Raw genomic sequence first — 24935 nt, forward strand, 5'->3', positions numbered from 1 at the left:
GGACGTAATGTATGTGTACAGAAAGTTGGAATACCATTTGCGGAGTAATGTTGGCTTGACTAACAGTTGCATTGGATGTTAGTCTTGCTTCTAATCACGGGGACGCGTGAAATCGGCGCGCCGGAAATGTGATTGATATTTCTGGTCAAGATGGAAACTTTTATCAGTGACTCAAGTGGACTAGTGGACGTGAAAAAGATCCATTCGATACTTGGTCTGTGGAATGCTGGATGTTTAATGATACACCGCTGATGTGATCTCTTTGATGATTTCAGGTTCGAGTTGATTTCAATCACCTGCTGAGCTTTTTCAGTTTGTGATAAAATCTTGTCATCACAAAGACTACCAAAACCGTTCGGCCGTGGCAAGATATGACAGAGTCCCGTGACGATGCCGAAGACAAAACTTCCATCAGGGACTTTCCGCTCAGAGTCGACTCATCATGCACGCCTTCACGCGGGCCGGATCAATCGAACGCTTGACGCGCTCGTCAGCCTGTGCTTGGTGAAATCCGTCAGCACCAGCCGCACGAACGAATCTGAGGTTTGGTACAGGGACATCATTTACGTGTTGATGTTGACTCGAATAACGGTTGCATTCGATATCAATCTGGGATTTGGAGGTCACCTTGCTGCTGAAGACGCGTGAAAGGGACGAGCCGGAATTATGGTCGTCGGTTCTGGTCAAGATGGAAATTGATATCAGCGACTCAAGTGCACTGGTGGATGTGAAAGAAGTCCAAGGCTTACTTGGTCAGTGCGATACGTGACCTTTTATGAGACACTGCTAATGTGATATGTTTGATGATTTCAGATTCAAGTGATTTCAGTCGAATTGCGAACTTTTTCACTTCGTGATGATATTTTGTGATTGAAGACATCGCCAAGATTGTTCGGCCGTGGCAAATATGTACAAAGTCCCGTGCCGACAGCGGCACTTCCATCAGGAACGCATTTGCTTCTGTGCCTTGAGGCATTCTTTCAGCAGACCGGGACACAATCTCAAGCAGAAGACAGGTATAAATATCTGTCGTTCTCTCCGATTTCTCCTTCTCTCCATCCTCTATCATTCACATCTTTTGATAACATTTCCCAATCACTTCTCACTCCGCACTTTGCTTATCCATCATCTGAATCTTTTCAAACCTCCCACAACTGCATCATCACATCACTCTATCTCCTACCATCCAATCCAATCTCAGTGATCTCCATATTTCTCGACCTTCTTCCTCCAATCTCTTCAACCTATCTCATATTTATTCAACTTCCAATAATCAACATGTCTTACCTATCGCTTGGCCTTAACTTGCCTGCACGATTCGGAATTGATCCTTGGTTTGTCATGAAGAGAGCTGTAGCACGTCACAGCGCCACAGTCTCATGTGCATCATCGGACAACTCACAACAGGTAAGCTTTTCTTTTCATCTCTTCATCTGATCAATGACCAGTCAGCTAATTCTCCTCATTATCTTCCCTAACAGATTTCCTATGAATTGTTCCTTGTCAAACTTTGTGAGAGTCCAAAACTGATCATATGGAATTCGACTTCAACCCCTCAGGTTTGTCAATTTTCCATTTCGTGGTTTTCCACTTCAAGTTTCTGTTATGCTGACATTTTTGGTATTTAATAGTCTGAAGTCTCAGAAGAAAAGTCAATCAAATCTTCCCCTTGTGTTCCACTACCTACTCAAAGGAAGCGTCCTGTTCGTCGACAAAGACTTCCAAAAATCTTGATCTCGGATGAAGATTGCACTTCGGATACGGCTCTTGTCACAAAAGTTGACTCTAAATCAAATTTGATAAACTCAACAACTTCTTTCATCCCACTCACTGAAGATCAATCCGAAAACTTTCACATTTTCAATGATTTACTTGCCGAACACAACCTTTCAACAATCTCAACCGCTTCACTTCCTACCTCCAAGTCTCCCTTAATCATTCCAACCTCATCTCGAGCCACCAAAAGATCACATTCAAAATCCCAACTTTTCACCACTCCTGAACCAGTTTCAAAGAAATCAAAACCAACAATTCATTGGAGTGAAATCTTAGATGATCTAATGACGGCATCTGATTGGGAAGAAGCAGAAGAAGAGTTAAAGAAAGAAAGCAAACCATTAGTTAATACAACTTCACTCAACCAAACCCTTTCTTTTATCCCGCTCACTGAAGACGAAACCGAAAACTTTCATGTCTTCAACGAGTTACTTGCTGAACATCAAGTATCTTCAATGTCAACCTCATCTACACTACCCTCAATCACTCGTAACTCACCGGTTTTCACCACTCGGTCACCAATTTCAAAGAAATCAAAACCAACACTTCATTGGACTGAAATCTTAGACAACTTAATGACAGCATCTGATTGGGAAGAAGCAGAAGAAGAGGTACGACAAGAAAGTGATAAAATGGAATCGATGGAGTTCATGCCTCTTACTTCAGTAGAATCTTCCAACTTTGATATCTTTAACGAGTTGATTCTAGAACATCAACTTTCAGAGACTTTGAAATCTTCTACATCTAGTACACTGGCTACTACCTCATCCTCTTCATCTCTCAGCACGACCACTTCTTCGAATTCAAAACCTTCAAAACCTAGCTCAAAGAATCTCAAAGATAGTAAAAGACAACTTCACTGGTCTGAAATTTTAGATAATTTGATGACAGATGAAGATCGACAAGAAGCCGATGAATCTTTCACCATCACTCTTCCTTTCTCTCATGAAAGTTCTATCGAGTCTTTTACAATTGATGAAACTTATTCTCTTCCATCTACACCCTCTTCGAATAACCGTTCATCTTATTCGAGCGCTGAAAATACTCATTCTCTACCAACACCTGTAGAAGAACTCAAAGATCCGTTTGGTTTAATCAATAACAATCATCAAAACTCTTACTATCATCCAGATATTAGTTTTGAGATTGTGAAATCATCTTTAGAAGAAAATGATTATTTTATAACCGATCTTAGTTTGAATCTTGAAAAATCTTTTTCGAATCTTGATTTTGATTTTGAACATTCTTTTTGTTGATTACTTGAGATTAAAAGAATTAACTAATAGAAATCTTTTTTGAAATAATCAGAAATAAAATGTTTTATATAATTTCGTACTATCTGGCCTGATTTTGTCCTATTTTTCTCGTTCTTCTCTTTTCTCTTTTCTCTTTTTTCCTTTCTTCTCTAGTTGTTTCTTTCTGATTTGTGATTTGTAATGAAGCATTTGACATCATTCATATAATTGAGCCTGAAGAAGGATTGAGAGAAAGCGAGAGGAACCTGTTTGATCAGGTGGTGAGTAAAGTGTGAGTTAGATTACTTTTTGCCCGAGGTTTTTGATACGCTTAAGTGCTAAGCCTACATAAGCTCACCTTTAAGTCTAAAGTGAATGAGAGTTGGATCAGGAGTCTCTTCGAATCCATTGTCGCGTCTCAGCCACAATTTTCGAACTAAAAGAGTCTTGAGTGTCAGTAAAGAGAAATTGAATGAGAATCAGAACAAGAAGAAGAACTAAAAGAAAGAACTGAAACAGAAGAACTCAACAGACTCAACCGATTAATCAAATTTGAATCAAGAAGATGAATTATAACAACAACAACAACAATCCAAATAATTCAGGAATTCCAATCTCAAACAATCCATCAGGATCAGGATACCATCGATCAGTGGTAGTCAATAACAATCTAAGTTCACCTCATCCAGGTTTAAACTTAAACTCTAGTACAAGCTTAACACCACAACAACAACAAATTCTACAACAAGCTCATTTGATTCAACAACAACAAGCTATCTTACAACAACAACATCAATCATCAACTACTTCTAATCATCCGATTCCATCATCTCAACAACAACCACAACAACCACAACAACCACAACAACAACAACCTAATCAACATCAAATCTCACAACATCAAGCTATGATTCAACAACAACAACTTATTTTACAACAACAACAACAACAGAGACAGATGCCTAGGACCCCTGTTCCTCAACTTCCACCTCAATCTAATCCTTCGGCGATCCCTAATCCTCAGAATATCAAAAGACCTATGCCAGCTTTTAATGAAATCGTTGGACCTAATCCAGCTTACACGCGTGCAAAGTTGAGTATGATCTTGTCTTTCAAGCGATGCTAATGATCAGAACAGATTGATGGTTTTAAACAAAAGATTTGATTGAAAAAGTATTGATGTGTGATTTTGATTTCCTGCATAAAACAGACGAAACAAACCGACAGATAGAAGATTACCGAATTTCTCAAAAGGATCTCAAGATTTAATAAACTTATCAGATCAATTTAATAAATTACAATCTATAGAAGAAAAGATAGATTGGACGATTAGTCGAAAAAGGTTAGAATTAGAAGATTCTTTAAAGAAAACTTTGGCGGTGAAACGTAGGATGAGGATTAAGGTTTGGAATACGGTTGATGGTCAGAGTTGGCAGAAAGGATTAGGAGATTTGGAAAATAAGAAAGAAGAGCTCGAGAAGGAACCAGAAACGGTTGTGGAAGAAAAAGAAAATGAGAAGGAGAAAGGTGGAGAAGACGGAGATAAGAAGGGAGGTGAGGAAGGAGTTGAAGGTGGTGATGATCAGGCTGAACAGATTGGTGAACCTAAGCAAGAGAAGATTGAGCAAAAGGATAAAGAAACCAAGGAAATTAATATGTTGAGTAATATTGAAGCTGTACCCAAATGGACCTTACATATCGAAGGCATGCTCTTAGAAGTAAGTCATCCTTTAAACGCCCAAGTGGATCTTGAACCGCAAAAAAAGTTTTCTTAATCCTTTGATCTTTTGTAGCACCCAACCTCTTCGGAAGCTAAAGAAACGTTGCCGAAAATCTTGGAAACCAAACGACCATTCTCATCCCTCATCACCGGATTATTAATCAAAGTAGAAAGACCCGATGAATTATACCCAGAACCTAATTTTGTAGAATGGCAAAGAAGAACGAACCCAACTACCCCTTCCCCAAACGAGTTTTCAGAATTCAAATTCACTAGAACTGGATCCGAAAGATGTCAGATCCGATTAGCCTTTCATTTAGATCAATTTCCACAAAGGTTAAAGTTAATGCCTATCTTGGGAGACGTTTTGGATTTGAAAGAAGCTTCGTTGAGTGAGATTATGGATTCGATTTGGAGGTATGTTAAGAAAGAAAGGTTACAGGATTCGATGGATAAACGACAGATTAAAAAAGATCAGAAATTAGCTTGTGTAAGTTTTTTTTTTTTGGTTTTTTGGTTTTTTTTGGTTTTGGAGGTAAAGAGATTGATAGGTTTCGTGTTTTTGGATTTCAGTTGTTTCCTCCTATGTGTGATAAAATGCCGTTTCATCAATTAACTGATAGTGTAAGAAGGTTTATTGGAATGTCAGAACCAGTGCGTATAGATTATGAGATAGAGTGAGTGATGTGTTTTTGTTTTTTATCAGTTTTAATTTTTGGGTTTGTAAATTCTGATGTTCAGTTTTGTACTCTCTTTTTCTTTCTTTTTCAAGTGTTGAAGAAGGATGTGAAGGAAAAGCGAAATATTATGATGTTGAATTTAGTATAGAAGATCCAGCTAAACTTCATATGATGAAAGTTAAAGAATCGTTGGATGGTCAAGATCAAATTTCGAAAGAGATTATAGCATTGGATGAACAAGTTTGTTGAATTTTCTTTATTACTTTTTTTTCTGGTTATAGAATACCTTATCATCTTCTTTTGAAAAGTTAATTTTTGGTTCTGATTTTTTTTTGATATTAGATTATGGAATCGATAGCAAAACTTAAAGAAATCAAAAGCAAACGAGATTTTTATCAAGATTTTTCAAAAGATCCCATAAGTTTTATAAAACGATGGATCAATTCACAATCAGAAGATTTAAATGAATTATTAGGTTTAGAAGACGATCGAAAAAGAAGTTCAGATTTTTATCAAAATAATGATTGGATACATGAAGCTATTAAGGTTTATCAACTTCGAGAATTTAATTCAAAGGTTGTGAATTCTTCTACTTCTTCTCAACAACAACAACCACTTCATTCTCAACATCCACATCCACTTCAACATCCAAATGGAAGTCTCGGGAGTATTAATCATGCTGTTGGAGCTGGGTTTGGAGGATTGAATTCGGTGGTCGGTCATGGGATTAATCATAATATGAATCAAATTAGAAGATAACTTCAAAAGTTCATCAATCACAGGAACAAATTTGAAAGTTTCTTAAACTTGTTTTGTTGTGATTGGATTTATTTTATGTTTGTTTGTTTGGTTTGGGTAGAATTTTGATGTGTTGTAATTTTGAAAGAAAATAAGATTTAGGGTTTTTTAGATTGCTTTTAAATGAATTGAAGATGTGATATGTTTGGAATGAAAAAATTGATTTATTTCTTTGGTTTATTGGAAACTTTCTTTGAATAAGTGTTGGGTTTTACGAGATTAGTTTTGGTTTTAGGTTTGGTTGATAAAGAGATTGACTTGTTTGGTAAACTTCAATGTGGCTTATAAAGCTTTCTCACATTAGTGACGATTGTTAAACCTGAATCCATGACTTATGTAAATAATCTGCTCTCTTTGAAGCCTCACTCCTTGATTATTTATAACCTTTAGTATATATAATGTTTTCCTTTGTTCTTAGTACTAGCTTTCAAAGCGTGATTCCAACAAGAATCATTGATTGAAAACTCGCTGATTGAGAATGCCGTAACTGATTCCGATCATACGCGTTGAAGCCGGTTAGAGCTCATGAGGCTCACCTTCCTGGATTGACAAGAACATGATGCGATCCCGCTTGCCTTGCGGACGCTCGGTGGTTGTCAGTAAAAAAGTCGTTGCGGATTGTACATATCCATGATCTTCCGATGGCTTGCGCGTGGATCGCTCAATGCGGATGTGGAGGGATGTGGGCATCTTTTAGGTAGTCCGGATAGGGATAACCAGGTCCGACACAATTCTTTTTTAGAATTTCTTGGGTCTTCGATTCATCCCAGGTAGCATAGCCACAAAGCTCAGCATTCAACCTTTCGGCAGCTTCGGTTCTTTCGGCCCACTGGATGAGTACTTATATCCAAATAGTTGATGCTCTGGAAACTTGAAAGGGCTTGAAGCGGATCAACATTTCTATGTATGCCTTTCGGTCGCAATTCGTGTTATCCGGATGTAGTGGCTTCAATGTGATCTAAAAAATCCACAATCAATCAATGACAAACGCACTTGTATGGATCAGGATAGAAAGGAACCTACGGTCATCATAGGTTCCCAGTGACAACAGGATTGATATTTGGAGGGGATACCGGCCTGGGATTCTATGGATTGGGGCGCATGTTGGCAACGCTGAGGCGTACGTTAGCACCATGAGACTTCAATTATCTTGATGATCAATCGAGATTTCCAGATGATTATGTTGTTGTTGTATATGATTGATAAAAATGATATAAAGTAAACAAATCTGGCTTGGAAATGATCCTTGAAATTTGACGTTCTTTGGTGAAGCATTTCCTCGTCAAAAGTCTCAGCGGTTTCGTCATATGATTTATTTCTTCCATTACTAGTTTTCACTGTCCATATCTTTTGACTTATCTAAAAAGAACTTCTCATCCTACTCTTTTTATCTTCGTTGATCAAAGAAGTTGAGGATGTCCGAAAATCAACAAAATACCACCAAAGACTTGGAGCTCAACAAACTCGAAAATGGACCTAATCATACCACTCGTACAAATTTGACACCGGTGGAAGCTCCTTATAGCATGAAAGGACTCTTAAGTCTACCTAAGCGCTTGTTCTTTCCTCCTCCATTACCTAGTGTTCCATCTTGTGATGGGACGTCATTTGAGACGGGAGGGAAAAGCAAGATTAGTAGCACGAGTTCAATTATTGGTATACCTATTCCACGTTGGATAACAAGTTCTCCAGTATATCTTGTAAGGGATATTTTATTCTTCTCTTTTTAAAATAGTTTGACAGACATCATAGCTCATATGAATTACGATTTGATTTCTTTAGGTCGAATTGTCTGATGTACTGGAAGATGTTCACTTTTCACCACTTTCAGCTCGAGACTTTGAAGATTTTTTAGTTTATGATGAATATACACCTGAGAATTTATACTTTTATCATTGGTTAAAAAATTATAAAGCTTTATTTATCAAAGAAACAAAAACTTTAAAAGCAGAGAATATAACACTTGATTCAATTCCAACGATACTTCATCTACAATTCCAATTTGGATTACAAAACTTCTTTTCTGGTGGACCATATGAGCTTAATATTCCATGCTCAGTAAGGCAAACTTTATTTATAGAGGCAGAAAGCTCTATCGATCCATCAATCTTTAATGCAGTTAATGCTGAGGTCATGACCATGCTCGAAGTTAGTAAGAAGCATTGGCTATCTAAGCAATGCGGCAACGCTGGTCATAACCGGTTAGTATTTCCTTCTGAATAAATTTGATAAATGAAATTTTTGAACTGACATCGATCCTGAACTTTTCCAGTAGATTATTTGGTATCGTCTTAGGACTTTTCATCATCGCAATTTCATTCGTAGTGGAATTCATACTATTCTTCTTTAGTCATTCAAGAATCGCAAGAATCGGTCCAGGATTTCTTTTATGGTTCGGTGTGATGTTAGAATTACAATGTTCAAGAAATACTTGTCCGATCATTTATGCCTTTGGTAATTTACGTCAATTAAATCCATGGGAAATCTTGAGAAATAAGAATAAAACTTCTTCAATTGATAAGACTGATTCAAGTTTAGGTTCAGGTTCAATCAATTTATCGGAATTTCAATCAAATCATTGGATTCCTGCTCAAAAGATTCATCAAATCACTCCAATCTTTAGTCCAGTCACAAGAATTGAAAGTCCATTGATGACTAGAATCTTACGTTATAATGTGATTAGTGGCGCTTGGTGGGCTATCTTACCTGCAATTGTTTGGATTGCATTTTGGGTACCACTTCCAACTAAATCTAAATAAGTCGATTATCAAATTATTTTCTTTGTGAATCAATCTGTTTGTTTGATCGGTGTATATAGTTGTGAATCAAAATGACCAAGAACCTATGTTTTCTATCTTTGTGATCTCTACAAGTTCAACCAGTCTGTACCAATGTTTATAGTGATTGACATTATGATTTTCTTTTCCCACTTACCTATCCTGGTGATGTAAACTTATCAAATCAAGTAAGAAATATTACTTCTACTTGCAAAGATTTTGAAAAATCTTTTACTTTGAAAACTCGTTTTCAGATACTTACTACTCTTTAATAAATGGTTGCAACAAGAATTGTAAGAATTTCTAACTTTGGTAAAAAAAATCAAGATTCTTGTTGCTACTCTGCTTTCTCTCTGCAGCGTATCTTCGCAATATTCTTAAATCCCTCTGAACTCGCATCCTAACTCCATAATATGCATGCTGAGTATCTATTCAGACATCATTGCCAACAGAAGAACAAGAGAGAGAAAATAAATGGGGATATCTAGCCCATTGCTCATAGATTTCCATGTAGACGGTGTTTGGATCTGAGGCTGGTGGCAGTGTTCCTGAAAATAAAGACTCCCTGCCTTCGCGCAAGAGCATGTGGGTACGTCTAGAAAACACGCCGTACTCTATAGACACAGCTATGTAAACATAAGTGACAAACCCACAGTTAGGACTGGATTTAAACACAATGATCACTGGATAGTGTAGCTAAAATTCACTTACTCGTGTTACGCTATCTGTAGCCTGGTGAGGTGTTTGAGCCACGCTAACCTAAGCTATCAGGGACAGGAAGTTGAGCTGTTTGAGTGCTGGTATTGCACAGTGTGGTTTTGCAAGTTGCAGTACAACTGAGACTGATCTTGTGATCTTGTCTCAAAGCCATTTACAGATTGTCATAAATAGTTTTGATGATCAGGTGACCATGATTCATCAACTGTAGTAAATAAAGGTTAGAATTAATATACCTGTGAGTGTATGTATCAAAAACAATGTGGCTCCATCAAAATGTGAAAAGGTATCTATCTTATCAATCTAGAATTTATTCCTGAAGTTCTCAAGCATACAATGCTTTCTTTTTTGTTAGCCAAACTTTTTTCAATCATCATCTTCCAAACCTGGAATTTGCATGGGTGTTCAGGACTTCAACTCAAATATAGTTTATCAGGTGCCCAAGATTATCATCAAGACCTTGATTCAGCATTTGGAACTGAAAGCTTTAAAAGTTCTTCTTCTGGAGGACAATTCCCCCAAGATCTGTGTGACTTGACACAATACCATAACATAGGCCACACTCAGCATCCTAATGTTGCACAGGGAGAAATTTATGATCCAAACAACCCACATCAATTTCCATCTGGACTTTATGGTATGTACACTCCAGAACAAGGACACTTTCAGTGGCCTGATAATCAACAGACAGTTGGGAGTGATTTCAGTTCAATACATTCATTGGATCCTCAAAGGAATTCAGACCATCTGGAAAGCATGAATTACATCAATAACAACCCTGGGCATGGTTTATATACCCCTCATGATGATTTTCTCTGGGGCCTGGACAACATTCCAATTCATCCTCAATTGCATGGTGCAAGCTATGTTAGAGCAACAGATTTAGGTGAACTTTATGAACCTCCTGAATTATCTCAAGAGAGTGCTTTCCTCTCAAGAGAAATCATGCCATCACACTCATCAGGCAAAGTTGTTCCTCTGCAATCAAAGAATCAGAATCAAAAAGGCTACATTGGATTGGTTAATGAAGAATATCCAACAACATTGGAAGAAAATGTGGAAACAGATAATACAGAATTCTTTCATGGAATGGCCATTCATCATACATCTCAATTAGAAAAAGGTTTATACCAAAATACCAGGCACAATAGTATGGAAGAGGCAAAAAGTAACACTCAGCATGCAACAGAGGACTTTACAAATACTCAAAACGACATGATTCCTGGTGGTCCAAGGTTCAATTTTATGTCAGCTCACAAAGAAAACAATGTATATGATCAGCCACATTGGGAACATCTACAACATGAACATGTCTCAATGACAAAAAGCCTCAAAAATGCTGTCAGTTTTGAAAATGAACAACAGTCTCATCATATCATTGATCCAATAGAAATTATCCCCAACCTTGATAAACATACCAAGACAATAACATCATATTCAAGGGCAGACAATACAAATGACAATCATTTTAAAGAACAGGAAATCAATTGTATTAGTCAATCACAGCAACTTTCAACAACTGACACAACTGATAATTGTGTTCAATCATTTACACATGACTCAACCAACCTACTGGAAAACTCCTGGCTGAAAGAAATATGTCCATACTTGTATAGTGATTCATACCCAATGGGTAGACCATGGCCAGAATATCATATCTCTAACACAGAAGAGAAAGAACCTACTGTGGGACTGAAGAGTGACAGAGGCCCAGAAAATAAGTTTATCCACACTGGCAGGGAGAATCCATTTGGAGACAATACACACACAATTCTTACAGACAACATCACTCATGATGGATCTGAGTCTAATTGTCAAGAAACTCCAGTTGTAATAGGACCCCAAGTAACAGCACCAAATAGGAACTTCCCTGAAGACAGAGATATTCCTTCTCTCAACATCAACCACCCAATGGAGAGTAAATCAAACATGGAAATTCATCAAAAAGATGATTCCAATCAAAAAAAGAGGAAGAAGGGATTGTGGGTCAAAACAAGTGCTGAATCATCCAGGAAATCCAATAAAAGGTTTAACACTAATCTTGATGTTGACCGTCACAAGATAATCAATCAAACTCAACAAGATAAGATCTCTTCAGAATCCTTAGACAATGATTATAGTCCAAGATCCAGTCATCTTTTTGAAGATAATCCACCTGGTGCATATATAAAATCAGAAATCCCCAAGTATTTGGAATTGAAAGATCTAGACCAGTCCCATCTAGGAAAACGGAAACTTACAATTTCCAAAAACATTGGCATAATGAATGTGAATAGATCTCCAACTCTGTGCTATGAGATAGTTGATTGGTTCCATGAGATATATATGAGAATAAGAGTACAATGCAAAGATGATTCAGAGATCAAATCTCTAGGCTGTGCAGTTAAAAATGCATACCTTGGGATTGTAATGCCTTTTTTTGGTATTCTCAAAGCCTTTGAGTATGATGAAAGTGGGACGCATGATATTCAAATGCTTCTGAATGATGGATGGAAGTACATTAAAAATATTTTTTCTCATTGGAAATCTGCAACACCAGAACATTTTGAATTTGGAAAGATAACAAAGTTTGGCAAGGCTTCTGACATCTTGATTTCAGGTTGGCAGCTAAAATATCTGAAAGGTATTTCTGGCCCTGTTTCAATACCATTCTCACTGGTTATGTCCATTGTGCATATGTGGTCAAAAGATCAATGGAACTCAAGGATTCCAGAAGATATAAATCTTGGCAGATTGATGGAAGTAAATGAATCTGACACAAGTTCAAGAGAAGGTGGATTATATTCCAGGAGTGGAATCAGGAATGACGCATTCTGGGGAGCAGAGCAATTTTCAAAAGATCACTGGTATCTAATTGGGAGTGCAGAACTTCCATTACCAAACAGGACAGGAAACATCTACAATTCAGCCCAGTTTCACACAAATATTGGCAGAGGAATGTGCAAGAATGTGCACTCTTATTTTGAAAAGCTGATCCGTGATCTAATAGGACGTTACAAGGAACTGAACAATGACAGTTTTTACACAACTCCCAAAGGAGTCCATATATCTAACACCATGCATTCACCAAACCTTGATTTGATTGTTCAAGCAGTGAGCATTGCACAGTACAAAGTCACTGTTCCATACATGGGTGCACTGAGGCATTTTTATAAAAGATTGTTATCTGAGGAACAACTTGAGATCTTGCTCATGAATGCATGGATCTTTCTCAAAGAAATATACTCTAAATGGATTTTGTTGGATTTTCAGCCAAACAATCTTGAACAACTGTTTCAGTCCAAAGGTATTGGAAATTTTCAAATACATAGATCAACAGATCCTGCATATATGTTCAAGATTCATTTCAAACTCAACAAATCAAGAACCCCAAAGAGCCTTGTTATTCACCTTCTTAACTCATGGAGCAAGATGATAACCAAAAGTCAAAAGGGATTAAGAGAGTCACAGAGGTTTTCTGCAATAGGATTTCTATTCACACCATTCAATGAGGAGGATATTTCACATTTGTGGTGAATCTGAGACAATGGAAAACATAGTAAATATCTGTTAGCTAGTACACAGCGATGATATGCTACATCATCTGCAATACTTGTATGGTCTTTCACCAAACTTGTCTTTTGTCCTTCTTCCTTTTGACCTTTTTCCCTTTTCCTTTCCCCTGCCTTCCTTTTCTTTCAGTTTCTCTTCAGCTCTTCTGTTTATAATCTTGTGAATAATAGGATTGTTGAAAACAACAGCCATCAAAGTATTAGTCTAGGAGCTAGCCTAAATTGCCTCATGGTACTTGACCTACACTGAAAAAATATGCATCACCCTCTCATGGACATACTTTATGTGCCTGCCAACATGCCTGTCTACCCCACAATTTCAGGATTGCAGATTAATCAGAGTGTAGAGCCCTTTTAATGCATATACGTACTCCCTACAAGAACCAAAGGTGCCTAGAGATAAGCTACAAGCATTTGTGAGAACAAACCAAGGAGTCCCACCGGGATAAACTAAAGGCAAACCAGTGGTGTTGCTGGTTTTAGTAAAGAAACTGTTCAGGGGTTTTGAGTTCCTTTGTTTTTTGTAGCACAGGTCTGATTTCAAGTTCAATAATCTTAGAATCTATATTGATAGCTCCAGATCTTGTTGGGATGATTCCAACAATTCTTATAGATGATATAATGACACACTCAAAACTGATGCTGAGGTATCCTACTAGTGCTAGGTATGTGGGATAAGTGTAGCCTGACTAGCTATAAGAATCGAAAAAGGATAGGTAGAAACATGTGTCAATTATATCCTTTCATTGGATTCAAGGAGTAGGTTTCGATAACTCATGACTGGGTTTCAATCCTAGGCCTAGTATTTAGATGCTCTAAGATTATTAGTCTAGAATAGCTTTTATCCAAATATCTGAAAAGGACTTTGACAATTTTGCAAAGTTCAGTTCAAGTGATCAAGGGAATCAACTCACTTGGATAAAAACAGATGATAGGTTTAATTTAGATGAGTGTGATAGAACATAGTAGTCAGATATTCAACATGGAATGTGCTGGCAGAACTTCAAAGGTTTGCAACAGTCTATAGCAGATATAGAAGATAGCAAATCATAAAGGGGGGTCTACAGGGAAGAAATTGGCTAATTTATAGAATTAAATATAATCAGATGGAATAGTATCAAAATCTTCTTCCTGAAGTGTTTTTGGTGCACAGGTGTAAGTAATTCAGTGAGATCACTTTTGATGATTCTTATTCATGACTTGACAAAACTCACACTTTCCAGTTATGAAAGAGTACTTGGTACTAATCATGAAGTTCGAGATGGAAGTGGGGACCATATTTGCTTGACTGATGATTGTAAGAACGTCAATAAATCGTTTTCAAGGTTTTCTCCTGTTTTCCTTTTCTGAGGAATGTTTTTTTGCTTTCGACAGTGATGGTGGTTTTGAGCATATGATTGCAACCTCGTCCCAAGCAGGTGCAGCCGGTGTGATGAGGTGAAGGAGGCGCTGTGTAAATTTCACTTTGTTATCATGATGGTCGTATGCGAAAGCTTGGCTTCCTTGTCCTTCTGGAAAGGACAGTTTGTTTTCGTTTTCTAAAGTTCTCAGGCTCTCCAGCGCGTGCCACAACCTTTACCAAAACCCCAACAGGTTTTTTCTCCGGTTTCAGATTTCGGACGTCCACTTCTCCTCAAAGTTCGTCCTCAATCAATGGCACTCTATCGAAATTTGCGAGTTCATCAAATATTTGGCGGGGTACGTTCATCATTCCTTTTCAGGCTGAACAAGGACGAAAGGTATTGACTTGTCGGGCCTGGCGATCTTACCACTGATCCTAGGGAACGGATATCGGCAAAACGATCATTTCTACTGCTCTCGTCAAAGCTTCGATTCGTTTGGGTGAACAAACTAGCTATCTGAAGCCCATTGGAACAGGTCTTCAGTCTGATGCTAGGTGCAATTCATTTCTGGTTTACTTTTTGACTCCAGCACAACTAACAATCATTGTCTTTGTTTGCTGCACTGGCTTAGTCATATCACAAAGTTTGTCGGGCCGGATGTGGACGCCAAATGCTTGTACACCTTCCGAGACCCCGTAAGCCCTCATCTGGCAGCAATTCGAATGTCCAAGGAAGCTGACAGTGTTCCACCAGGTGCGTGATGAACGGAAGAGCCTGCCGAATCAAAGTATCCGATTTCTAATGACCCTACAACCGACCAGCTAGTGATTCCTAGCGATGAAGAATTCATTCATGGAGTTCAACAGCACATCGCCAATCGTGCCGCATCCGTGGGTACTAATCGAATTGGCGCACTTTACGTTGAATCGGCCGGAGGTGCGTATGGGGCCATTTGGAATCCTTGTCCCAATTTGATGATGAAATTTCGAAATGTGGTTAAATCTTATGACACTCCATAGGTGTTCACTCGCCCACGCTTTCGGGATCGTCTCAAATGCTGGCTTACCGTCCCTTAAGGATGCCGACTATCCTCATCGGCTCACATCACCTAGGTGGAATTTCATCAACGATCTCGGCATACGAGTCCCTCAAGCTCCATGGTTATGACATTGACGCACTTGTCTTACTACGAGAAGATTACTATCGTAACTGGGAATATCTCGAAGGATGGGCTCAAGAGCGTTCCCTTTGCTTTGGTGTTCTGGACCAACCGCCCGATCGGATCATGGATGGAACTATAGAAGATGAGGCAGCTGATAGATCTCAAATGATTGAATATTATCAACGCGTGTCGCAAACTGAACATAATACCTCTATCACTGCTCTCGTGCAGAGTCTACAGACTGTACACTCTAATCGTTTGAAGGAATTTGATAGTATGCCGACTCGTGCGCTCAATAAAATTTGGTGGCCGTTTGTTCAACACTCCACCGTGACTAGACCTTCTGATGTAACGGTGATCGATAGCGCATCGGGAGATTTTTTCTTGAAGCATCAACCCAAATCACCTGACCAAACCAGCGAACCATGTCAATCTTCGTTATCCTTACTGAATCCTGCGTTCGACGGCTCTGCCTCCTGGTGGACTCAATCTCTTGGACATGCTCATCCCGAGATCGCACTCAGCGCAGCACATGCTGCTGGACGATACGGCCACGTACTGTTTCCACGATGCATCCACCCCCCGGCAATGCACTTGACGGAATGGTTGCTCAACAACGTCGGTAAGGGCTGGGCGGACCGAGTGTTTTTCAGCGACAATGGGAGTACGGGAGTTGAAGTGGCCTTGAAGATGGGCTTGGCTAGCTACAGCCGGCGGCATCACTTATCTGATTCCCAACGGCGGACACTCGGGGTACTTGGTCTTCGGGGTAGCTACCACGGAGACACCATCGGAGCCATGGACGCAAGTGAACCCTCGGTCTACAACTCAGAGGTTGATTGGTACAGTGGTCGAGGCTTTTGGATGGATCCACCGTGTTTGACCCTCATCGGTGCTGGCAAAGCGCGCATCGAAGCTCGTGGTGATCAATGGAAACAGGCGCCAATCTCCAAAATCTACGAAGGTCTCCATCAAGTGTTTGATATCGCCACTCGGCTTCGCGAAGACCCTCTTGCGAATATCTACCGCGCTCACCTTACACGGATTATCGGCCAAGCTCGTCAAAGCATGTGCTTTGGCACACTCATCCTCGAGCCTGTAGTGATGGGAGCGGGTGGTATGATCTTTGTCGACCCTCTTTTTCAACATGTACTAGTACAATTTGTGCGGGACCAAGCTTCACTTTTTGATCCCCATCGAGCAGCTATCTCACAATCTGGCGAAGACCGTCCCCCAGAAGGAAATCAGTCACATGACGATTGGAACGGTTTACCTGTGGTCTTTGATGAAGTCTTTAGCGGACTATACCGTTTGGGCCATTCCACCGCTGCTACTTTACTCGGCTCGATCCATCCAGATATTGCTGTTTATAGCAAGATCCTCTCAGCAGGAACAGTGCCTTTGAGTGTCACACTTGCTCGCCGGACTATCTTTGAGACTTTTCTAGCACCCTCTACCCCTCGCGCACTACTACATGGTCATTCTTATACTGCTCATCCTATCGGGTGTTCTGTTGCCCTGACCGGACTTCGTCTACTCGCACGCTTGGATGATAATGGACAATGGGATCAAGCAAGAACAAATTGGACTCAAAGTCCATCGACAGACGAACAAAAAACATTATCACCTACTCGAATCGAACCAGAAACAAAATCCTTGACCTGGAGTTTGTGGACGCCTAGCTTTATTAATCGGATCTGTACCTCAGATCGAGTCGAGAGTGTAATGTGTCTTGGAACTGTCTTGGCAATTTACCTTCGCGATCAGGATAGCGGATCCGGTAAGGCTGGATGATTCTTTTCGTAGCAATTACGCTTTCAAGCCTAGTTTTCACCAACAGGTTCTGTTTGGATATCTTACCGCATAATACTGACTAATTCTCGTCTTCTGGTTATGCGCTGAAAATAGGATATACGTCTCAAGCTGCATCCCAACTGCTACAGAAAATCCAGCAACAACAGGAATTACTCTCTTCTCGGATGTCTTTAGAGAACTCAACGAGTTTATCATTCGAAATCCATGCTCGTCCACTTGGGAATGTAGCTTATTTGATCTGTAGTTTGAATACAGAAGCATCAAATATCGAGAAAGTCGAACAAGCTATTGAGAAGGCTATCTTTGCTTGATTTTCAACTTGTACATAGAAACGTCTTGTATGGTCATGAACAAACGGATTTGCATACCCGTGTTTTTCTGATAAAAATTACTTCTTTGCAAAATGTGACTACCATGCTCCAAGATTCATGGTCAACAAGGAGACCGTTGGGTGAAGAAAAACAGTGACTCTGGGGATCACGCATCATCTGATACCAAGTTTGGGCTCAGGGCTGACATCCTTGAAAATGACATGACTATAACCGCGCACGTCATATCCACAAGATGATCATCCCCTACACAAACTACGCACATGACCACATCATGTCACATAGGTAGGACCTGTAAATTATGGGCACACATAGCTACTTCTCTTTGTGATGTTAAAGCTGGAGCAAGCAAAACCTTCTGCTTGCGAGAATCGGAGGATCATCTGTGAAGGGTATACATCCCAATGTCATATTGTTTGCATCCAATTATATATACGTCAAGAATAAGAATAATGATAAACCTGAGCGAAGTTCTCTACTTGTTCATGCTCAGACGCCTCTTTCAAAATTTTGTCTTTGTCCAAGAAGTTTCAGCGAGACCAATCTTTAGGGTGAAGCAAGTCAAATTATATATAAGTGTCTCCTACATTTGATTTGTCATTATGTAACAAAGACGCATTACTTACTCGGTAATTCTCTATATCGTAAACTGAATAGAAGCGCTCAAGACCTTTCAAGCCCACTGGTGATGTAAATCAAGCGGCGTGAGAACATGACTCTGCTGAAAAAGGTAATCTAGTTCAACTCACTGATAAAGGTCGAACCGTCCTTGACGGTTGTACCAAGTGGGGAGACGTATGAATAGCGATAGGTAGGATCAGGAAGCAAGTTTTCGGGAATCATCTGAGCTTCGGGAGTCAAGCACCAAGGTCGTTTATCTGCTGCAGTGAAGCACAAATCCTTCATCTGACCGAGTGAAGTCTTTGGAACCTTGAGCATATGTCTATTGACAGACCCATTAGGATTGTTTTTCCAAAAGTCATCGTTATCCCAAACGGCACCCGGAATCGCAGCCAAGTATTCCGCAAATAAGTCATCGGCCAAAGCTGGTCCGAGTGTATATGCTGAAAAAATAATACTATTAACTGCTGAGCTTCTAAAGGCGCTGGATAGCCAACGACTTACAGGAGTCAAAACTGCCCATGAGTGGGGTTGAATACAGTGTTTTACCGCCATAACTGATGCTCGCAGTCCAATCCCAGGCACTGAAAAAAAATGTTAGACAAGAACACATCACTCAGCGTTTAGTCTCCGATTTGGAGTTTCAAATATTGAGGAACACATACGCGTATGATTTACAAGTGTACCAGACCAACTGCCCAACAAATAAAGAGGGTTCGATGCCACCAAAGGTAATCATCCCATTTTGTTCGGGCTCCATGGTGCGAGTAGGTTTGAAGGAGAGCTAGTAGTCCAAAGAGATGAAAACATTCAAAACGGGAAGAGAAGTGTAAGAATTGTTAACATGAGGCTTTCTTACCGAGAAGACATTCTCTTTGAGTAAGTTCCGATGCCACATATATGACATTGGTGTCCACAAGGTCTCTATATCTGGGTGTGCTGCTGACTCTCCTACTCGATTCAATGCAAGCATTCCGTCAAAATCGGCGAAGCCCTGTGATGAATTTCGACGGTGTCAGGTGCTGAGCCAACCCAACTTTGGATTATGTTCAACGACGTAGAAGTTATGGAAAGGACTGACGATGAATGAGGAAACATTTCCAATGGTTATATTGGGCAACTGAATTTGATTGCTTCCCGAACCAAAGCTGACGGTGTCGTTAACCCATCTTCCAGTCGCATTTCCATACATATAATCGATGTGAAATGGTTGGTTCAGATCCACCGTCGATCGGGTAGGAATATAAGGTGTTTTAGCACCAAAAAAAGTGTTTGATGAACCAAGCCCAATCGCCAAACGATGCACATTGGGTGGATCACCTACGCCAACATCGATACCAACAAGTTGAATCGAATTGGTGATGGGCAGTGATATTTTTGATGGTGTTCCGAATGCACCGCTTGCTGACAAACATACTGAAAGACATAACCATCCTAAACTGATAGACAGCATATCGTGAGAGAGGAAGAGATGTCGTTCAAAGTAGAATTGAAAATTGGAAATCGTCAAAGCTTCTGATGAAGGGACAACTTCTACTACATACTTCCACCACAAGCCCTTCCAATAAATACTCCTCCGCACTCCCACGTGGCTCAGTTGCATACCGCCTTCATACAATAATCTTCGCGGCCATCTATCTCGTGACGTTTGTCCGCCATGTACTGTCGATTTTAAAAACCTTGCCGAAATTTCCGCGCCGAATTCGACAAACTTTTTGAAATCGACAGGACTCCGCAGCCTTGAATAACCCAAAAAGGGTTCTTTGAACTTTCACAAGGATGGGTATGGTCTTGGCTTTGGCTTTTGTGGATATTTGTTTCTCCCAATCTTTGTACAACCTGATGTGATTCCCACAAAAACAGTTCGTGGAGTGAGTGTAGTCGACCATAAAATACAGGACTCATATCACCGGCCATGGAAGATCACTTCACAACATCGCTCCCCTTAATTCCGGGAGGGGGACGAAGCTCAAAGAGATGCTTTGCTTGTGCCACATTTGCATCTGAATCCCTTCCGGCGCCAAGAGATGTAGGCATTTGGTGAAGGCCCACCGTCGGCACTCTTATCTTCAATTTACCTTCAATTACATCGACCATCTCATACGCTGTAGATAGATACATATCGAATCCAGAGAATATTGATCGATTTTGTTCTGCTTTCCTTGAAAGCAGCAGCTCAACAGCTTACTGCTGTAGAGAAAACCTTCTATACGCTTAAAAGATCCTATGTGGTTACATAACTTTACGTGGCTGTGCCAGATGCACGGGTACCCTTAGGCACTATTTACCCTAACCTGTAAACAGGCTGGATTGTATGCTATGATTCAGGCGTATCGTGACCGGCTGACCTTTACGATAAGCCACCATGCTTTGTACTTGTTTTTCACACTCTCACAGCAGCAGAGCTAGTTGATCTCACGAGATAATAGTACGGTTGCGCTCTGGCAGTGCTTCACCGCGAGTGAAAGGTACATACCGTATGGTGTGATGAACGGGTGAGTAGGGTGAGGTGAGATAGTCGTCGCCACTTCAAATCTCGAACATGTCATAGTGGAGTTGCTCATGATCTGCAGAGCTCGGTGATTGAAGGAGACTGTGGCGACACGCCAGAGCAGCTTCTTTCTGGTCGCCTTAACGGCCCTGTTCTCCACAAATCGTACGTATCGGGAGATCCCCGAGATGGAAATTCCGAAATTTCGATTGTTTCGTTTTGGGGACGAGTGCGGAAAGAGGGGATCGCTGAGCTAGGATTGCCAAACTTCAAAACGATGTAAGACTTTGGGGCGAAGAAGCTGATCGCCGGAGTGGAAATCCCAGACTTCAGAATGTTTAACTTTTTGAGACCAATGCTAAAGATAAGTAAGTACTAAAGGTGGAGAGCCCCGAGGTGGAAGTCTCCAGATTCAATGAATTTCTTTTTGGGACGAGTGCGAAACAGCACATCTGTGACTAGTCACGATCGTAACAAAATATCAATTGCAACCGAGACTTCGGAAGGTCTAACAAGCCTCGTCGAGTGGTAGGATTGCGCATACCATGATGGTCACCAAGCTCTGGAGGTACCTAAAACATTGCAATCAACAAAACGTTGAGAAATACTTCCCCTTGTGATTCAAAAGTCAAGTCGCATTAGAATGTTAATGCGACTTTCTTGTTGAAGAGGGGATGTCGCACATGCGTGGTGCGTCCCGGAAGCCCTTCAATGTGAATAAATATCATCATGTGTGGTGATAACTCTGAAGCCAAGAGTGAAAAGGCAAGGGATCTCATACATTTCCATCTTTGCTTCATAATTCTGGGACTACAAGGCGAGATTCACTGCCTTTCACCATCACTATTAAAATTTTCCAATTTAGAATTTTTGACTATCGTTGTAAGCTTTTCTCTTCAGTATGATCTAAGAATTATCAAAGTATCTTTTCATTACTAATGCACCATCGTGCCACACATCATTCAGATCCAAGATGTTAATGACTCGGCTTAGTTATTTTCAAATATTTTTCCTTGGTTCACATTTAACTTTGGTAGCCTCGCACCTCTGGGCGGAACAACCTGACGCATGGCGTACAGTCATACCGAAAAGTTTGGATAAGGCTTTAAAAGGTTTGGGTTCAATGGACGATGAGTTTAGCGGAAAGTTCTGGCATTATGCCCTCCGACGGCTCGAAGAAGAGCCTGCACCTTCAGTAAACCCGATAGCATTTACAACTCTCTTCGAACGGCTGGCAGTCAATCGTTACGCACCTCAACATCACACCATCGAGATTGATTCTACTGCACCTCATGCTGATCCTGCCTCTTCAGTGGAAGAATCCCAGAAATCTGACAAGGTACCTCCAAGCGTTGATGGTGGTAAATCGGCTCTTGTTCGCGAAACTGAATCCAAAGCAGAAGAGATTGAATATCCAGGAGCGATCCGGGCTTGTCAGGTGTACTTTAACAAAATTTATTCTGGAAAGATCCCCGATCCACAACCGGAGGAGAGGTCTTGGTTTTCTCAAAAATGGAATCTGGTCAAAACTGCGATCCCATACTTTATCTTTTCACGCACTATCGTGAATTTTGGGCTTCGGTTAAATGCAGAGGATCGTGCTAAATATGTCAGCTTCTGTCGCAATCTTCCGGATTGGATCGCACAATACACCAGTTTAGAGAGTAGAGTGAATCGTATGGCGATGAGGGTACATCATACATCCTATCTGCTTTCAGCAATCGTTATGAATGATTTCGAAGTTGATAATGTCTTCAAGGAAGTTGAAAGCAATATTGGAAAGATGACAGAGTTGGGAAGTGAAGAACAAAGGAAAGAATGGGCTCAAGAATGGCTCAAGATTGTTCAAAACCACTTTCAAAGCAGATTTGCATCTCAACCGGTCACTAATGTTCTCAGTGATGAATCATCCCTAATGGCATTTGAAAAGTTTCGATTGACTGTAGAACAAGATCAACTTCGTCAACTTCGTCGTCATATCTTTAGTGTTGTCATTGGTGAAAATCCTACTGGTCCGATCTCCGAATCCATGGCACGACTCGAATCTTTTGGTATTGATTTCTTACCGAACTTCAAAAAAGCTTACAAACATCAACAATCACTTCCAGTCACCTTTCCCAATCGTGAACGATTTCTCGGGGCTATTTCTGGGAAGTTTGATTGGAGACTTGATTCCTTACTGAGAAATCCAAGTAGTGCTTCTCGTGCTTTCCGGAGTGATGAAATTCAACCTGCGATTCATCCAAGCGATTTAGCATAAATGATTTTCAAAACTCAACCCCGATACAAAGCCCTGTTCACTATTCATATTCAAACTTGAGTATGATTTATCGCTTCTCTTCATATGTCTCCTTATCTTTCAACATTTGTTTTGATCAGCTTTCGCAATTATCCTCGCTATTGTATAGTGTTGTTTGGTATATTGGTGTTTTCTTTAGTTTGTCTTTTTAATTATGAGGTATACTCTCTTTCCATATATAGTTCGGTAAAGATCAGTTTATGATATTCAATATTTTTCTTCAACTTTTCATCCGTAATGTTGTTTTAAACAGGATGTCTATATTACCTTTGTCTTCATATTTCAACATGATTTTGTGTTTTTGGTGCTCTTATTCAAAGATATTTCTCTTATACGTTATTTTACCATTTGTCATCAGCCTTAAATCTGGAATCAAAAATCCCCATTCTACACATAAGCTTATTTCAGATATCCTTCTGTTCCCAAGCATCATGATTGTCATGATCATTGGATGTGATTATCAATTCAACACGTTTATTCAATCATCAGTGATGCGTTGTAGACAGGTTCAAAGAGGTATTTGCTTTTGGCTGACAGTTTTTGTCCATAAATCATACAAGTGTGGAGTTGAATAAAAGGTATGATGATTTTTTTTTCAATCACCATTTATTATCTTACTTTGTGTTTTTAGCTCAAGAATCCTTTTTCCTAAGAGTTTGAGCCGTTCAACTTCCACACACAGTGCCAGTGGAAAGGGCCCCGACGTTGGGGGACCTACAGTGTATGCGTTTGTCTCGGAATTGTGTGGTTTTTGTTTTGCAAAGGGCTAAGAAAAAGTATTGATAGAGAGTCTGGGGAGAGATATGCATACTGGCTTCGGACCAATTCTGTCCTGTGACCATTTGGTGAAGCATCCCTCCAACCCCACCAATCTACCTATTCATTGTACGAGTATTCGGTGTGCATGTCGGACGCGTTCTCTTACTAATTTATAGAGAGTCAAATGAATGTCTTTAAATACAATTTGTCAGAATAAAAGATCTTCCATGGAAGACATTCAGCCATTGGAGACGAGCTTTTCGTCCAGTGAATCATAAATCACAGGGAATCTATCTGTGACAATAGCGGATGCATGGTGCTTAGAATTTTATTATTATTAGAAAAGATTGGAATACCTCATCCCTGCTCATCCCCGCTCATTCCCGGCTATGGAGTCAAATACTTGCTCAGTGTTCCTCAGGCCAAAACTTGAGACTGGCTACTAGGCATCCATCAAGCTGGGTAAACTCAGCCTCTCAAATTGTGAAGGATATAATTTGAACTTTTTTTGCGTTGCTTTGGCAAGAGATCAAAGGGCCCCCTGACGTCGGGGGAGCCCTTCCACGGTCACTGTGACACCGAAGAGTTATGGCGGGTACAGTATAGGTAGGCGATCCTAAGGTAGACTTATCCAATTTGACCGAATATCAACACAGAAAGTCATTTGTTGTAGTGATTCAACTAGAATACCCAATACGTTTTGTGTGGATCTTTAATGGCCGGAGAATGTCCTGATTCAACCTTTTGGGCTCCTAGGAAGAGTATGAGATCTACGGCTCTTTTTCAATATATTTTAAGAAAAAAATCAGATTTTTTCTTCCTCTTTGGATTACCAATTTCTTGATATTCCTTTCCACATTAT

The 24935-nt window shown here is 40.0% G+C and overlaps 7 protein-coding genes across 7 annotated transcripts; 6 read left to right on the plus strand and 1 right to left on the minus strand.

Moving 5' to 3' along the window:
- Positions 1-1278: 1278 nt before the first annotated feature.
- Positions 1279-3032, plus strand: MELLADRAFT_113228 (uncharacterized protein; the record flags this gene model as incomplete). The annotated part of the gene is made up of 4 exons (XM_007417889.1): positions 1279-1407; positions 1482-1559; positions 1632-2387; positions 2502-3032. 4 exons carry the CDS (start codon positions 1279-1281, stop codon positions 3030-3032), a joined length of 1494 nt encoding a protein of 497 aa, XP_007417951.1.
- A 1256-nt stretch (positions 3033-4288) lies between these two features.
- Positions 4289-6170, plus strand: MELLADRAFT_40651 (uncharacterized protein; the record flags this gene model as incomplete). Its single annotated transcript, XM_007417841.1, has 6 exons — positions 4289-4504; positions 4658-4733; positions 4824-5221; positions 5305-5408; positions 5504-5651; positions 5754-6170. Coding segments are annotated over 6 exons (1359 nt in total), but the record flags the coding sequence as incomplete, so codon positions are not given.
- Positions 6171-7624: 1454 nt separating this feature from the next.
- On the plus strand, positions 7625-8968 carry MELLADRAFT_113230 (uncharacterized protein; the record flags this gene model as incomplete). The annotated part of the gene is made up of 3 exons (XM_007417890.1): positions 7625-7909; positions 7992-8410; positions 8482-8968. 3 exons carry the CDS (start codon positions 7625-7627, stop codon positions 8966-8968), a joined length of 1191 nt encoding a protein of 396 aa, XP_007417952.1.
- Positions 8969-10039: 1071 nt separating this feature from the next.
- On the plus strand, positions 10040-13219 carry MELLADRAFT_113231 (uncharacterized protein; the record flags this gene model as incomplete). The annotated part of the gene is made up of 1 exon (XM_007417891.1): positions 10040-13219. One exon carries the CDS (start codon positions 10040-10042, stop codon positions 13217-13219), a length of 3180 nt encoding a protein of 1059 aa, XP_007417953.1.
- Positions 13220-14813: 1594 nt separating this feature from the next.
- Positions 14814-17948, plus strand: MELLADRAFT_45909 (uncharacterized protein; the record flags this gene model as incomplete). The annotated part of the gene is made up of 7 exons (XM_007417842.1): positions 14814-14952; positions 15036-15151; positions 15229-15350; positions 15423-15533; positions 15617-17353; positions 17405-17539; positions 17668-17948. 7 exons carry the CDS (start codon positions 14908-14910, stop codon positions 17883-17885), a joined length of 2484 nt encoding a protein of 827 aa, XP_007417904.1.
- A 457-nt stretch (positions 17949-18405) lies between these two features.
- On the minus strand, positions 18406-19977 carry MELLADRAFT_95405 (aspartic peptidase A1; the record flags this gene model as incomplete). The annotated part of the gene is made up of 7 exons (XM_007417875.1): positions 18406-18447; positions 18530-18585; positions 18653-18988; positions 19029-19108; positions 19190-19308; positions 19384-19518; positions 19606-19977. The coding sequence occupies 7 exons, from the start codon at positions 19975-19977 to the stop codon at positions 18406-18408; spliced, it is 1140 nt and encodes a 379-aa protein (XP_007417937.1).
- Positions 19978-21988: 2011 nt separating this feature from the next.
- On the plus strand, positions 21989-23275 carry MELLADRAFT_69043 (uncharacterized protein; the record flags this gene model as incomplete). Its single annotated transcript, XM_007417854.1, has 1 exon — positions 21989-23275. One exon carries the CDS (start codon positions 21989-21991, stop codon positions 23273-23275), a length of 1287 nt encoding a protein of 428 aa, XP_007417916.1.
- Between the last annotated feature and the right edge of the window lie 1660 nt (positions 23276-24935).

This window comes from Melampsora larici-populina (assembly GCF_000204055.1).
Source record: "Melampsora larici-populina 98AG31 unplaced genomic scaffold MELLAscaffold_80, whole genome shotgun sequence".
NCBI classification, from domain to species: Eukaryota; Fungi; Basidiomycota; class Pucciniomycetes; order Pucciniales; family Melampsoraceae; genus Melampsora; species Melampsora laricis-populina.